The sequence below is a fragment of the Marmota flaviventris genome, chromosome 18 (genome assembly GCF_047511675.1).
Source record: "Marmota flaviventris isolate mMarFla1 chromosome 18, mMarFla1.hap1, whole genome shotgun sequence".
NCBI classification, from domain to species: domain Eukaryota; kingdom Metazoa; phylum Chordata; class Mammalia; order Rodentia; family Sciuridae; genus Marmota; species Marmota flaviventris.
The window spans coordinates 49,488,347-49,502,573 of NC_092515.1; the positions used below are offsets into that span (position 1 = coordinate 49,488,347).

A 14,227-nucleotide genomic window follows, 5' to 3' on the forward strand; every position below is an offset into this window, starting at 1 on the left:
ATTAATTGGTAAACGCTTGCAGGTTTCTCTGGCCCAGCCCAGGCTGGAGAGGAGATTGGCTTTGCTGTCGATAAACAAGTCCCTGGTGCAGCATCAAAGCTGTTCTCCTTTATCAATCGTGGCCTCCCCTTCCCGCATGTTCCTGTAACTTACCAAGCATTTATGACATTGATTTTACAATTGGGCTGTTAACCCTCCCGCCCCTTCAGGCCTGCCAACCTTTTTGGCCTGAGCTGTCAATCAGATGTTGTCCAGCCAATCAGGAGCATCCCTAAGAAGAGCCTCTCTGGATTCTCACCTGTATCCCAGCTAAGCCTTGAGAGAAGTCCCGTTGCATTTGCCATTGGATTTGGTTTAGTGTAGTCACCTCTGTTTCAAACGAACATGTCTTTTCCAAGGCATGCAGAACTTTGTTGACATGGAGTCTGACATTATAAATTGAAAAGTGAGTGTTTGTGCATGTGTGTTTTAAGTAAATCGTGGCACATTCTTCCAAAAAGTTATTTCTCCTGAGACTTCTAGTAAATATGACTTCTCCATCTTTTCCCGAGGGGGAGCTATTGGCTCACTGTGCAGTCAAGAATCATGAAAAAAAAGAATGAAAAGATGGGGATTGCAGAGGGTGGAGGGAGACTAAGCAGCTACAGCCTTCATCTGCTGATGAAGATGAGATGAGATGAATGAGATGGTGGGTGGAGACGTGGCCAAGTGTCCTCCGAGGACGAGGAGCAGGGGAAGATGGCCTGGGATCTGTGGGCGAAAGATCAGGCTGTGCAAGGTGCTAAGTTGCTTGTAGCAGTATCTCAACAGAAGTGCCCCAGTGATGAAGTTGCCACAGGAGCCTGGTGGCTGGTGATCTGTTGCCTCCTTCCCCAGGGACACAAGGTCTCAAAGGGCAAGTTCAGATCAGTGGCACTCGGAAGCGGAAAAGCCCTAGGGCTGCAAGACAGCTGCTTGGGTAGCAACTAATATCCTAAAAGGCAGGTGTGGAACTGGGGCTTGCTGAGCCCAGCTGCTGTCTGGACTTGGGCTAAGATCAAGATAGCAAAAGCCACCAAGCACACTGTCAGTGGGCTTCTGCAGACAGGATGAAGTAGAACTTTCTGAGGGGGAGTTGCCAAATCGAGAATCTGGCTGGTTCTCATTGGAAATATCAAACTCATGCTTTGCATCTACATATTCTTAGTCTAAAACCAACCAAGTCCAGGGGGGCTCTCAAGTTTGGGGTGGAACAGATGGGAATTTGGGGACCTGTCTTCTGCTTGGTGGTCAGAGTTGGCACTGGGCCTGTTTGCAGATTTAGCCCTTCTGTTTTACTGGTTAGGGAATGGGACTGATGCTTATGAGAGTCCTGCAGAGGAGGGATGCAGCCACTAGTCTTCCTGGGGACATTGTGGGGGTGTGTCCAAGCCTGTAGGCTGGCTCTCTGAACCTTGTAGTTTTCAGAGATCTTCTTTGCCAAAGTAGATGCATGGTCAGTAAAAGCAGCAGCAGGGATTTCTCTACATCAGCCAACTTGTCCTAGTTGTCCATCCTCTTTTTGAGGATGCTAAACATTCCTCCACTTTGTCCCTACCTGGTGTGCCCCTGTCCAACCAGCAGTGCAGTCAGCCCTGGATGACTGTGTGTGGGTCATCTGTATATGGGAGGCCCTGGATTCTGTGACCTCTTGTGGGGGCTGGAGAGGTAACAGCCCTCCTGCACTGTGGCTCATGGCCGGCCCTGACTTGAAGCTGTGCTGGCAAACTGTGGACATTTGAACTGGTCTCCAGGGGTAGAGCAGAGGGCCACCTGAAGTCAAAGACGTGTGCTCCTGACCCCTTTTCTCCGTGCCCCTCCCCTTGCTTGGACCCGGCGGTGATGCCCACAGGTGCTGCTCGCCCTCTGCGTGCTGGCCTGCGTGGGGCGAGGTCCCCAGGCCTGCCTTGTGCCCGGCTGGCCCTGGGCTCTGTGTTGTGGGTGTGGACAGAAGCCTCTTAGAGCGCTCCGTGTGCGCGGGACCTTAGCCTCGGCCCTCCTAACCTCTTTCCTTTCTCTCTCTCTTTCCCTTCTCTCCCTCCTCCCCCCTTGCCTCCGCCCTTCAGGTCCGATCCGTACTGGGTGCAATGAAAGCTCCACGCAGGCCTTACCATGGAAGGCTGTGACTCGCCCGTCGTCTCGGGGAAGGACAATGGGTGCGGTATCCCTCAGCACCGGCAATGGACTGAACTCAACAGCACCCACCTCCCCGACAAACCCAGTAGCATGGAGCAGCCCACAGGCGAGAGCCACGGGCCCCTGGACGGCCTGAGGGCCCCCTTCAATGAGCGCCTCGCGGAGAGCAGCGCCTCGGCCGGGGCCCCCGCCGAGCCCGCCAGCAAGGAGGTGAGCTGCAACGAGTGCGCCGCCTCCTTCGCCAGCCTGCAGACCTACATGGAGCACCACTGCCCCGGCGCGCGCCCGCCGCCGCCCCTGCGAGAGGAGAGCGCCAGCGACACCAGCGAGGAGGGCGACGAGGAGAGCGACGTGGAGAACCTGGCCGGGGAGATCGTCTACCAGCCCGACGGCTCCGCGTACATCGTGGAGAGCCTGAGCCAGCTGACCCAGGGCGGGGGCGCGTGCGGCAGCGGCAGCGGGCCTGTCCCCTCGCTCTTCCTGAACTCTCTCCCCGGGGCGGGGGGCAAGCAAGGGGACCCTTCGTGTGCTGCACCCGTGTACCCGCAGATCATCAACACTTTCCACATAGCCTCATCCTTCGGGAAATGGTTTGAGGGCTCAGACCAGGCTTTCCCGAATACCTCAGCCCTGGCGGGGCTCAGCCCCGTCCTGCACAGCTTCCGCGTTTTTGACGTGCGACACAAAAGCAACAAGGATTACCTGAACAGCGACGGTTCTGCCAAAAGCTCCTGCGTATCCAAAGATGTTCCCAACAATGTGGACCTGTCCAAATTCGATGGCTTTGTGCTCTACGGCAAGAGGAAGCCCATCCTGATGTGTTTCTTGTGCAAACTCTCCTTCGGGTACGTCCGTTCATTTGTGACCCACGCGGTGCACGACCATCGAATGACCCTGAGTGAAGACGAGCGGAAAATTCTTAGCAATAAGAACATCTCCGCTATCATCCAAGGGATCGGCAAAGACAAGGAACCCCTTGTAAGTTTTCTGGAACCAAAAAACAAAAACTTTCAACACCCTTTAGTTTCCACAGCTAACCTCATAGGCCCCGGACATAGTTTTTATGGTAAATTTAGTGGCATTCGAATGGAAGGGGAGGAGGCTCTCCCAGCCGGCTCTGCCACTGGCCCTGAGCAGCCCCAGGCTGGTCTCTTGACCCCCAGCACCCTCTTGAACCTTGGCGGGCTCACCAGCTCGGTCCTGAAGACCCCCATTACCTCAGTCCCCCTGGGGCCTCTGGCTTCCAGTCCTACCAAATCCTCAGAGGGCAAGGACTCTGGGGCAGCTGAAGGAGAGAAGCAAGAAGTGGGCGACCCCGATTGCTTCTCCGAGAAAGCAGAGCCAGCCGAGGAGGAGGAGGCGGAAGAGGAAGAGGAAGAAGAAGAGGCGGAGGAGGAGGAAGAGGAGGAGGAGGAGGAGGAAGAAGAGGAGGAAGACGAGGGTTGCAAAGGACTCTTTCCAAGTGAGTTGGACGATGAGCTGGAGGACAGGCCCCCCGAGGAGCCCGGGGCCGTGGCAGGTGGTAGCAGCAAAAAGGACCTTGCTCTCTCAAACCAAAGCATTTCTAACTCCCCCTTAATGCCTAATGTGCTCCAGACCCTGTCGAGGGGCACAGCTTCTACTAGTTCTAATTCCGCTTCTTCCTTTGTTGTCTTTGATGGTGCGAACAGGAGGAATCGTTTAAGCTTTAACAGTGAGGGCGTCAGGGCCAATGTGGCAGAGGGCGGCAGGAGGCTGGACTTCGCTGACGAAAGTGCCAATAAAGACAATGCCACAGCACCAGAACCAAATGAAAGCACAGAGGGCGACGATGGGGGCTTTGTCCCCCATCACCAGCACGCTGGCTCCCTCTGCGAGCTGGGGGTTGGGGAGTGCCCCTCGGGGAGTGGCGTGGAGTGCCCCAAATGCGACACGGTCCTGGGCTCCTCCCGCTCGCTGGGCGGCCACATGACCATGATGCATTCTCGTAACTCGTGTAAGACACTCAAGTGCCCCAAGTGCAACTGGCACTATAAGTACCAGCAGACGCTGGAGGCACACATGAAGGAGAAGCACCCGGAGCCTGGGGGCTCCTGCGTCTACTGCAAAAGCGGGCAGCCCCACCCCCGGTTGGCACGAGGCGAGAGCTACACGTGTGGTTACAAGCCTTTCCGCTGCGAGGTGTGTAACTACTCCACAACGACCAAAGGCAACCTCAGTATTCACATGCAGTCCGACAAGCATCTCAACAACATGCAGAACCTGCAGAACGGAGGCGGGGAGCAGGTCTTCAGCCACACCGCTGGGGCGGCAGCGGCGGCGGCGGCGGCAGCAGCAGCAGCGGCCAACATCAGTAGCTCCTGCGGGGCCCCCTCGCCCACCAAACCAAAAACCAAACCCACGTGGCGGTGCGAGGTGTGCGATTACGAGACCAACGTGGCTAGGAACCTCCGCATTCACATGACCAGTGAGAAGCACATGCACAACATGATGCTGCTGCAGCAGAACATGACCCAGATCCAGCACAACCGCCACCTGGGCCTGGGCAGCCTGCCCTCGCCCGCAGAGGCCGAGCTGTACCAGTACTACCTGGCCCAGAACATGAACCTGCCCAACCTGAAGATGGACAGTGCCGCCTCTGACGCCCAGTTCATGATGAGTGGATTCCAGCTGGATCCCACGGGGCCCATGGCCGCCATGACGCCTGCTCTAGGTGAGGCTGACCACGTGTTTGTCTGTTTTAACGGTAGGCGGTTCATTGGGGAAAGTGGAGATGGGCTGAGGGAGTCCAGTTGGTTTTTACCTCCTTGAGTTGCCTTGTGTAAAGTGGAGTGTCTTCCAATCAAGTCTTTTTTCCTCAAGAATCCCCTGAACTCTGTGTACATATGGAAGATCTTATGCACTCAACAGAGCTGATTGTACTCTGGCTACATAGGGCCAGGATTAAAATTTAAGTGTTTCCTCTAGTTTTTGGCTTATGGTCAACCTTCCTTTCTATTCCCATTCTGTCCTTTCTCTCTTTCTCAATTTGAAAAATCGCCATAATCACTCAAAACTTTTGGGTTCCATTAAATATTTATTAAAACTTACAGGAAACTGTAGCTGGGACAATCATCTCAATAAAAGGAATAGGGACAATTATCTCAATAATTTAAATCGGGACAATCATCTCAATAAGAGAAATTTGAAACCGTAGCATACCTTATTCCAATAACCAAAGGCTGGTTTTTCTGCTGAACTGAGAGCTACCCAGAGATTTCTCAGAGTTCTCCTTGTGTTTATGAGGATCTTGATGAAAGAGACGTGTTCTTCTTTATTATTTTGGATGATGGTGATTAGTGTAGTTGGGAATTAATTGGGAATTAAATTGCCCTGGGGACATCCTAATGAGTGGTGTGATAGATGAAAAATGAATGAATTGTAAAGTTGTCTGTCAAAGAAAGCTAAGTTTTAATAGCAGTTGGGAGCTGGTTAATGGAACCTTTTGCTGCCATGAGTAGTAGCTGTGCTTTAGAGGAGCTGGCCACAGTCACTAGTTTGTTAGTTGGCTGTTGCTGTAACAAATGCCAGAGATAGTCAGCTTATAAAGATAAAAGGTTTATCTTGGCTCACAGCTTTGAAAGCTTCAGTCCACAGTCAGTTGGCCTCACACTCTTTTGGGCCTGTGGTGAGGCAGTACATCAGGGCAAGCGTACAGGGCAAAGGAAGCTGCTTATCTCACGGTGGCCAGGAAGTGAGAGGAAGAGGGAGGCCAGGGTCCCCGCATCCTTTTCATGTGTACATGCCCATATGGGCCTGAAGACTAGGCCCCACCTCTTAAAGGTTCTACCACCCAGAAGTGCCACATGCTGGGGAGAAAGTCTTTTGACACACGGGCCTTTGAGGGACGTTTATCCAAACCATAGCATCAAGTCTTAACAATTGACTTAATATATCTACAATAAAGGCCAAGGGTATATAGGATCTGGATGCCGAAAACTGGGTCTGTAGGTAGAAAGAGTCACCGCCACTTTTGTGAGAATCACTTCAGTAAGAAAGGTTACAGACTGGTTTGTGAAGACCAGCATGGTGGTTGAGCCACTCTGGCACCCACCTCTTATGCCTCAGTTGGGGGTCCTGCCTGATTTCCATTCCCTGACGGCTCACTAACCCTGTTGGGATCAGCAGCAATGGCCTGAGTTAAGAGGTACCCCATTACTGACGTGGGAATGAGTTGTTCTTGGCAGCAAAGTGTGAGCAAGTGCCTTCATTCGGAGATGGTTTAGGTGGATACCAGAGGGCGAGACCTCACTGGCCAGCGGGTCTCTGTTTGTCTGGTGTTTCAGTGATAATATTTTTTGCTGATGAATTATATTTGAAAGCATTCTCTTTGCTTTTCCTGCTTTGTATTCATTTCACTTTGAATTTGTGATATTTTAATCTTGTGTTCCATTTTGAAACATTAACCCGTTGATCCTTTATGATCCTTTATTACTAAATGTCCTAAAGATGTCTTACCCACTGGTTAATCATAAAGACAGAGGGATCCGTCATGTTCTTTGTCTCCATGCACCGTAGAAGATGGGCTTCGATGCTCTTAAGGTTGTTTTGTTGTTGGTTTAAGCCACTTGGAATTGGAGTTTTCTAGTCTAGTGATTTAAAATCTGGGGAGGTAGATCTTTGGAGTCAAGCAGACATGATGTGGATGGAACAAAGACAGAAAATGGAGGGGTCCATATTGGGTCAAACTGAGATCTGTTTCATTACCTTTAAAATGGGTAATGAAGGCTTGAATTGTGAAGGAGAGAAACAATTTTGCTTTTCTACCAAGTACCCATGACTCTGCAGTCCATCACGCATTATCCTGGGTATTGTGGTAGATACAGAAGAAACAGAGGAATGAATCCTGGTGTTCTAGACACCTGCAGGAGAGCCACACATAATTCCTGAAGAGAATAGAGCTCTTCCCTCCAGGGACTTTATCCAGCTCCGTTAAGAAGGGCCCTTGAGTTTCCAATGTCACCACTTGTCAGATGAGGTGAGTCTTTGGAGATATCCTGTGCCTTCCTTGGGCCACGAGGTCTGTTGAGATGATGACAGTCACAAAGCTTGAGTGGATGTGGGGGGTGACAGGAAGTGTCAAGAGGGCTGTAACTAACTGCGGCTGGATAACCTCAGTAGGAGAAACCAGCATATGCAAATGAAAAAAAGGTGTAACTTCCAGTTCTATCTGCAGCTCTACTGATTTTTTTTTCTCTTAGGCCATTTATAAAATAGCTCTAGGTGTTACTAGAGATCGCTGGGTTTTGCAGAAGGTGTAAAGAGGGGTTTTGTGAAATATTCTCCTGCTTACAGTTTTATTCTCATGGTTCCTTAGTTTCCGGAGGACTTTAAAGTTAGCACCCCTTGTACTGGTCTCGTTCAGCCGCTCTTAGTAGACAGGGTATTAGACTTCAGACCATGTGAATGTCTTCCCAGACATCCCTTCAGCTGAAATTAGCACAGCACATTCCACTGAGGAAGGGGTCGCGTATGGGGCATCTGGGTGTTTCCTGAGTAGCCAGGCAGCCACAGAACACCTGCATGAGGCTCTGCTTCTGCTGTTCATCCTAGGATGTGTTTTGCAATCCTCGGGCTTCTCTCAGGCTGTAGTTCCTGGTGGGCTCACGTGCCAGGGTGCAGATCCCCAGTGCTAAGGTTGGTTGTGTGGAAGGAGATGGTGCCTGCTCCTTTCTGAGACTATTCCAGCCGGGTTGAGAGTGAAGACCTGCTGAGATCCTACTCAGGAAGGGATCCCCTCCCAACTGGGTGAAGTTCCTCCATCTCATAAGTTCCTCCTAGCCTCATGAATTTGTGATTTGTGGGATCCTAAAGCCCTGGCGTTCTTCTGCGGTCTGTGTGAGTTTGGGCTTGCCTGTCCCTGGCTCCTCTCACCACTCCTGTGTTCTGTGATTTGCATTTCATCTTAAGAACCTGGGATGGGAACAGGGTCTTCTTTTCTCTGAGCGTTCTAAGGACTTCCAGTTTTCACTCAGGCATCCAGCAAGTGACAGCTGAATTTCTCTTCAGAGCAATATTGATGCACTGAGGTTAAATTTAAAAAGTGGGAAAGATTTGCTGCTTCAGGTGGTTGGCATCAGAAACAAATATATGTTTGCTCCTTGTCTTACCCTCTGGGCAGTTTCTGCTTTAACTAAACACCGTGCATGTTATGTGAATGTTGCCTGGCCTTTGTACCCATTAAGGGATAGAGTGGGCTTTTTTTTTTCTTTTTCTTTTTTTCCTTTTTCTCTCTTGTCCTAAAAAGAATGTCATAGTTATGGCTCCTCTCATCAGGAGAGATGGCAAAAGAGACAGCAAGCAGGAGGCTTCCTAAGCCTTCCGGAATGCATGTGCGAAGATTTCTGTGGCTTGCTAGAATGTTCACAGGCTTCACATGCTTCCGGTCTTGCTTAGTGGAGCCTGCGCTGATCTTTTCACGTGAGGTACCCTGAGTTGTGTAAATAAGAAAATCGTTTGGGGAAAAAAAAAATCTTTTCTTTGATGAACCACTAACTTGGATTCTAATCAGTCATTAAAAAAATAAATAAATAACCTCAGCCCAACCGCATGTAAAAGGTCAAGTTTAAATATCAGTTGGGGTTTGGGGGCAGACCTCATAGCTCAAGTGTGCTATTGTATTTAGGGGGAGAGGCAGAAAATAGAAGCCGATGCTCACCTCTCTGGGTGACTGTGTGCTTCTAAGCCCTGGAGGGCAGGCAGTTCTTTCTAGGTCTTTCTTTGATGTAAATAAGAGCTTCCTGTATTCACTTACCACCAGTAAAGGTGAGCTGATCCCAGGTGGTGTGGGGCAGTGATGGACTGAGAAGGAACCTGGGCGGAGACACAGGAAGGGGTCTTTCTCAGACCCCTTTCAGGGACTGGGAGCTGACCTTGGAGTTTTCACTGCCCATATCAACCTGCTTCCTGAACATGTATTATTTTGGCTCTTTTTGAGCCCATCTGGCACAGCAAATATTTGGGAATTGGTATAGTGGGCTAGGCACTGGGTAGAGGGTCAACGAGGATAAGGCTGCCCCCTGAAAGGGAGGCCAGCTGTTATGTGGCTCTGTATGTGATCATCCACGACTGACAAAGAGAACATGATGTGGCCTAGAGTAGACCTACGTTTTTCATGGTGCAAAAGCTCAGAAAAGGGAGATTGCCTAGTGGTAAGGTGGGAGACGGACTGGCAGCATTGTCTAACAGGTAGGATATTGACCGGAGGAGCTGGTGAAGCCTAGAGATCATTCCTGAAATCTTCACTTTAGAGCTGTGTCATGCAGTACGGGGGCCACTAGCCATGTGTGGCTTTCTACATTTACATTAGTTACAATTAGGAATTCTTTTCCTTGATGGCACTAGCCACTTTGCAAGTATTCCTTAGCCACACAGGGCTGGTGACTATGCCCGGGACCACGTGCTTATGAGACAGTTCCTTGATTGCAGAAAGTTACGTTAGAGCTGCTTTAGATAAATCCCAGGCCCCATTGGGATTGGACATAGGCTTGGGTCATGGGTTGCAGCTGTACTGTTTTCTAGTTCTAGAGGGTCTTATGTTATACCCACTGAATGACACTGATGTCTGACTTTCCCTGGATCCTGAGAGAGGGGATGAATGGGGTAATTCAAGAGGTGATGGTGTGCAACTTCTCCTAGGTCCTCTTTTCTTAAGGAGGGAAAACATGAAGGCTTTCACAAACCCCACAGTGTTCATAGCAGAGAGTCAAACACAGCGAGTGGACTTTGTTTTCCAGTTAGTAGCACCTTGTAACACTTGCAATGTGACCTTGCTCTCCTTGGATCCCAGTTGAGGGTGGTGGAGGGCTGGGTGGTGCCTCTGCCGTGAGCCTGGCCTCTGACTCTCTTCCTCTGTCCTTCCCACAGTGGGCGGTGAGATCCCCCTAGACATGCGGCTCGGGGGTGGGCAGCTGGTGTCCGAGGAGCTGATGAACCTGGGCGAGAGCTTCATCCAGACCAATGACCCGTCGCTGAAGCTCTTCCAGTGCGCCGTCTGCAACAAGTTCACAACGGACAACCTGGACATGCTGGGGCTGCACATGAACGTGGAGCGCAGCCTCTCGGAGGACGAGTGGAAGGCCGTGATGGGGGACTCGTACCAGTGCAAGCTCTGCCGCTACAACACCCAGCTCAAGGCCAACTTCCAGCTGCACTGCAAGACAGACAAGCACGTGCAGAAGTACCAGCTGGTGGCCCACATCAAGGAGGGTGGCAAGGCCAACGAGTGGAGGCTCAAGTGCGTGGCCATCGGCAACCCTGTGCACCTCAAGTGCAACGCCTGCGACTACTACACCAACAGCCTAGAGAAACTGCGGCTGCACACGGTCAACTCCAGGCACGAGGCCAGCCTGAAGTTGTACAAGGTAAGACCGGCTCCTAGGGGCCCAGGCGCTGCTACCTCATGGAGTGTGAATGCGTGGAGACAGGGGAGCACTGGAGAGGGATGGACAGTCCCCATCAGGGTTCCGCTGGCTGCTGCATGGCACCCTGGCCCTGGAAGGGGCAGAAGGTTCCTATCTTGGGGTACCCCATTTTGGGGGGCAGCCCAGCACTATCGTGTGGTGCCCCTCCTGCCCCGGCTTTCTTGACGCTTGGCTCTTCGTGCCCACCCTCCGATTCTGTGATGGATCTTTCTCCTTCAGAAGGCAGGTTTCCTGTTTTCCATTCTTCTCCCTTCTCTGTTTTTCTTTTCTGCTGGACATGTCCCCGGGATGGTTCCTTCATTTACTCATCCAGCCAACAGGCAGACACTGAGCCCCTTCTGCATACCAGAGGTGCATACCAGGTGCTCTGAGCATGCACTCACGTCAGCGTATGCTGTAGACTCATGCACAGTCGCTGCCTTCACAAAGCGTCTGTTCTTTTTCTGGGCCGGGGTGGAGAAGACTGATGAACGCAGTGAGAAAGCCCTGCGGTAGGCTGGAAGGCTGCAGATATGCTGGGAAGAGCAGGGTCAGGGAAGGAGCCCTTGGCTCTTGATTTCCCCAGCTCCTGTATTTGATGTCCCTTTCTGTTCCTTCCCCTGATCACTGTCTTTTTCTAGGCTTCCCCTGGGCCTCTTGCCCCTCCGTCCTCTGTCCCCTTCCCCTTTTCCTGTCTACCCCTCCTGTCTGACCTCTCCCCCATCCTCCTCTGGACTCCATGGGCGGTAACAGAGGAGGAGGGGCCCCGGATACTGTAAATAGTCCTTTCAGTTGCAGGCAGGATTGCTCCAGACGTTTCTATTGATTTTCACTGGACTTAAAACCTCACCTTTTTCTCTAATCATCCCATAATGGCTTTAGTATGAACAATCAGGTACGAATTGCCATAAATCTCCCCGGCCTGCTTCCACACGCCCTCCACTCCCTCACGCTCTCTTTCCATTTTCCTCACTTTTATTATCAGTCTCTCCTCTTTCCTTTCACACCATTGCTTACATCCGTGGGCCAAGGAGGGTCCCGTTTCTGCTGGGACCTGATCGAGTGTGACCCCCTCCTCTCTTCTACTGTCATTTTAAATGGAGACCCCCACGTAAGGAAGCCCTTCTCATCCTTTGTCCACACAGCTCTGTGCTGGGTCAGTGACTGATTCATCTTGCTGTCACCCATTCTCAGAGTGGTGGGAGCCCTTCATACCACAGACAAGCAACCATTTTAGGGAAAGGAGAAAAAAAAAAAAAAAAGCAAGAGTGAGGAAGTGTGGGTAGAATGTTCTGGAACTGTCTGCTAACTCCAGCTGTCATGTACTGGGAAGGTCTGGACAGCACGCAGCCAACTCCCGTATCTTCAGTGAGCAAGTGTCTCACTGAACTGGCTTAGTTTTATGCCACCATTGATAGAAAAGGCTCTTTGCAGTCAGTTGAAACTGGAGATCTGACGGGCCACGGGGTGGTGTGGACATGTTCGGGAAAAGCTTACGGAAAAAACAGTGGAAAAAAAGAATTTCCAAAGGACCCAACTGAGTAAAATTTGTACAAAGGGCTCAGTGTGGCCATTGAAGATTGTCTACAACTTTGATGAAGGGTCCTTTAGAGGTGGCACGAAGCTGGCCTCTTCCCTCCAAGGGCAAAGATTGCCGTTTAGGTTTTAAAACGTGCACGGTGAATTCTGCACGTGGCCCGAGGTTTGACTAAAAGTCGGGCCCTCGGCTTTGTTTTTGAAGGACCTGGGAACCAGAGGACTTGCTAAGAATATCCCTTTTGTCCCCCAAACCATGTCCATGGATCATACCCAGAGAGTCAGGGTGAAGTGTTTCTGGGGTGGTTAGGAAGAAGCAGTGTGATTTTTCTGAGCATCCTCCTGGGCCTTATTAGTTTCTGTCTTGTTTTTTTAAGGTGGTGGATGCTCTTGCTCAAGATATGGGGAATGAATGGGTCGAGGGGTCTTAAGTGTTGGCATGTGGGTAGAGTCTGGGAACCAGCATCCAAAGGACAGATGCCAACATAGGGTGTCCAGCTGTACATCACCAGGGTGACCAGCCCCTCAGGCTCTGGGCAGCACTTCCTACACCAGGAGCCTAAGGTCCTCAGTGTGGCCGCATCAGTCATTGGGGAATGAATGTCCCTGCTTGCTGAGGCTCTGCTGGGGGTGCAGAGCTCTCCCACTCATTTCCTGGACTACACAGATAGCATTATCATTCCAATGCTTGCCCTGAGCCCATTTATCCCTCAGTGTGACTAAGACAAACTTCTCTTGCCACTGAGGGGGCTCCCTCTCACTGTGTTTCGTCCATCCACGAATTCGGGGTGGGGTTTGGAGGTGCTTTGAGAGTCACTTTTCCTCTAGGCCCTGGTGTGGCCTGTAGTAAATGGAGATTGATTACATGTTATTTTTCCTCTTGCTAATGTAATCCATTAGCCCGGCACATGCATAATCAGTTTAGAGCCCAGTTAACTGGATGTAATCGAGTTCTTTACTGTCTGCTAGAGAAACCGCTCCAGATGCGCTGACCCCGGGAGGGCACCGGGCTTCTTCTCACTCACAGCCTGCCTTACTTGTCCCTGCTGGGCTTCCCACCCCACCCTATCCTGGTTTCCTGGCTAATTATTTATGATCGGCCAGGGAGATTCCCCCCCAAAGTTGCTTTTTTTGCTGCACCCACTAAAGTGGCCTCCCTGCGGGTCCCCTGCCCTCTCCCATTCAGTAGAGGCTTTATCCCCCTCCTCTTCCTCATATTGGAGGAAACAGAGCCGTGGCCTCAGGAGATAAAAGCAGTGACGTGGCTTTCTGATTTACCATTTGAACTCATACCAGTGCTGGGGTCATTGCCCTTGATGTCATAAATGCTGGTACCCGTGGAACATCTCGCATCTGTAAACCTAACATCTGAGATACTCCAAAGCATGAGAGTTTTTGAGCACCAACCTCATGCCACAGGTGGAAAACCCCACACCTGTCCTCATGTGATATATCACATGAGAACACAGGTGCACTAAAATACTGTACAAAATTCCCTTAAGGATATACGTAAAAGGTGTGTATGAAACATAAATGAATTTTTTTCTTTTAGATCTGGGCCCCATCCCTAAAATATATGCAAATATTATGTATATGCACCTATCTCCAAATCATCATGTATGTGAAAATATTCCAAAGTCAGAGAAAATCCCAAGTCCAGAAACACTTCTGGTTCCGGAGCATTTGATCCCAAATGCTGCTATGTCAGGACTGAACTTTCTGAAAGCCCGGGATGATTTCTAATCCAGACGCAAGAAAGGGTTGGGCTAATCGCGGAAGCCTGGCGATACTATCCCTGTTGCCTGGAATTGTCTAGTTTTGATTACTGTGTGATGCCAGTGTTTAAATGAGATTAATATTCACTGTATTCTTCTTTCCGCCTCCTAGAGGTAGAGCAGAGAGGGGGAAGGCTGGAGAGCCCAGGGCATCAGATGGAAGCTCTGTTTCTTTCCTCTGGACCCCCAGGGGACTTCTGCAGAGTGTTCATGATGGAATTCCTTGGGCTTTTTTTTTTTTTTTTTGGTCTTAAACAGTGGCTGGCACTCATCCAGCCCCTCATGGTCATGTATCTGTGTCCTAACACTCACCATTGTGGGGTCCTCTGCCAGAGCCTGCAG

At 50.9% G+C, this 14,227-nt stretch overlaps 1 protein-coding gene across 4 annotated transcripts in view; it reads left to right on the forward strand.

The window, feature by feature from the left end:
* Zfhx3 (zinc finger homeobox 3) overlaps positions 1–14,227 on the forward strand; it is a 241,717-nt gene that overhangs the window by 83,502 nt on the left and 143,988 nt on the right. For all 4 annotated transcript variants that reach the window (XR_011705362.1, XM_071604882.1, XM_027933041.2 and 1 more), the window contains exons 2-3: positions 2,085–4,846; positions 10,039–10,535. Coding sequence is in view for 3 of the 4 variants with exons in the window: in XM_071604882.1 (XP_071460983.1) it covers positions 2,131–4,846; positions 10,039–10,535 (3,213 nt within the window). In the remaining variant the exon portion in view is untranslated. The remainder of the gene's footprint in view (positions 1–2,084; positions 4,847–10,038; positions 10,536–14,227) is intronic.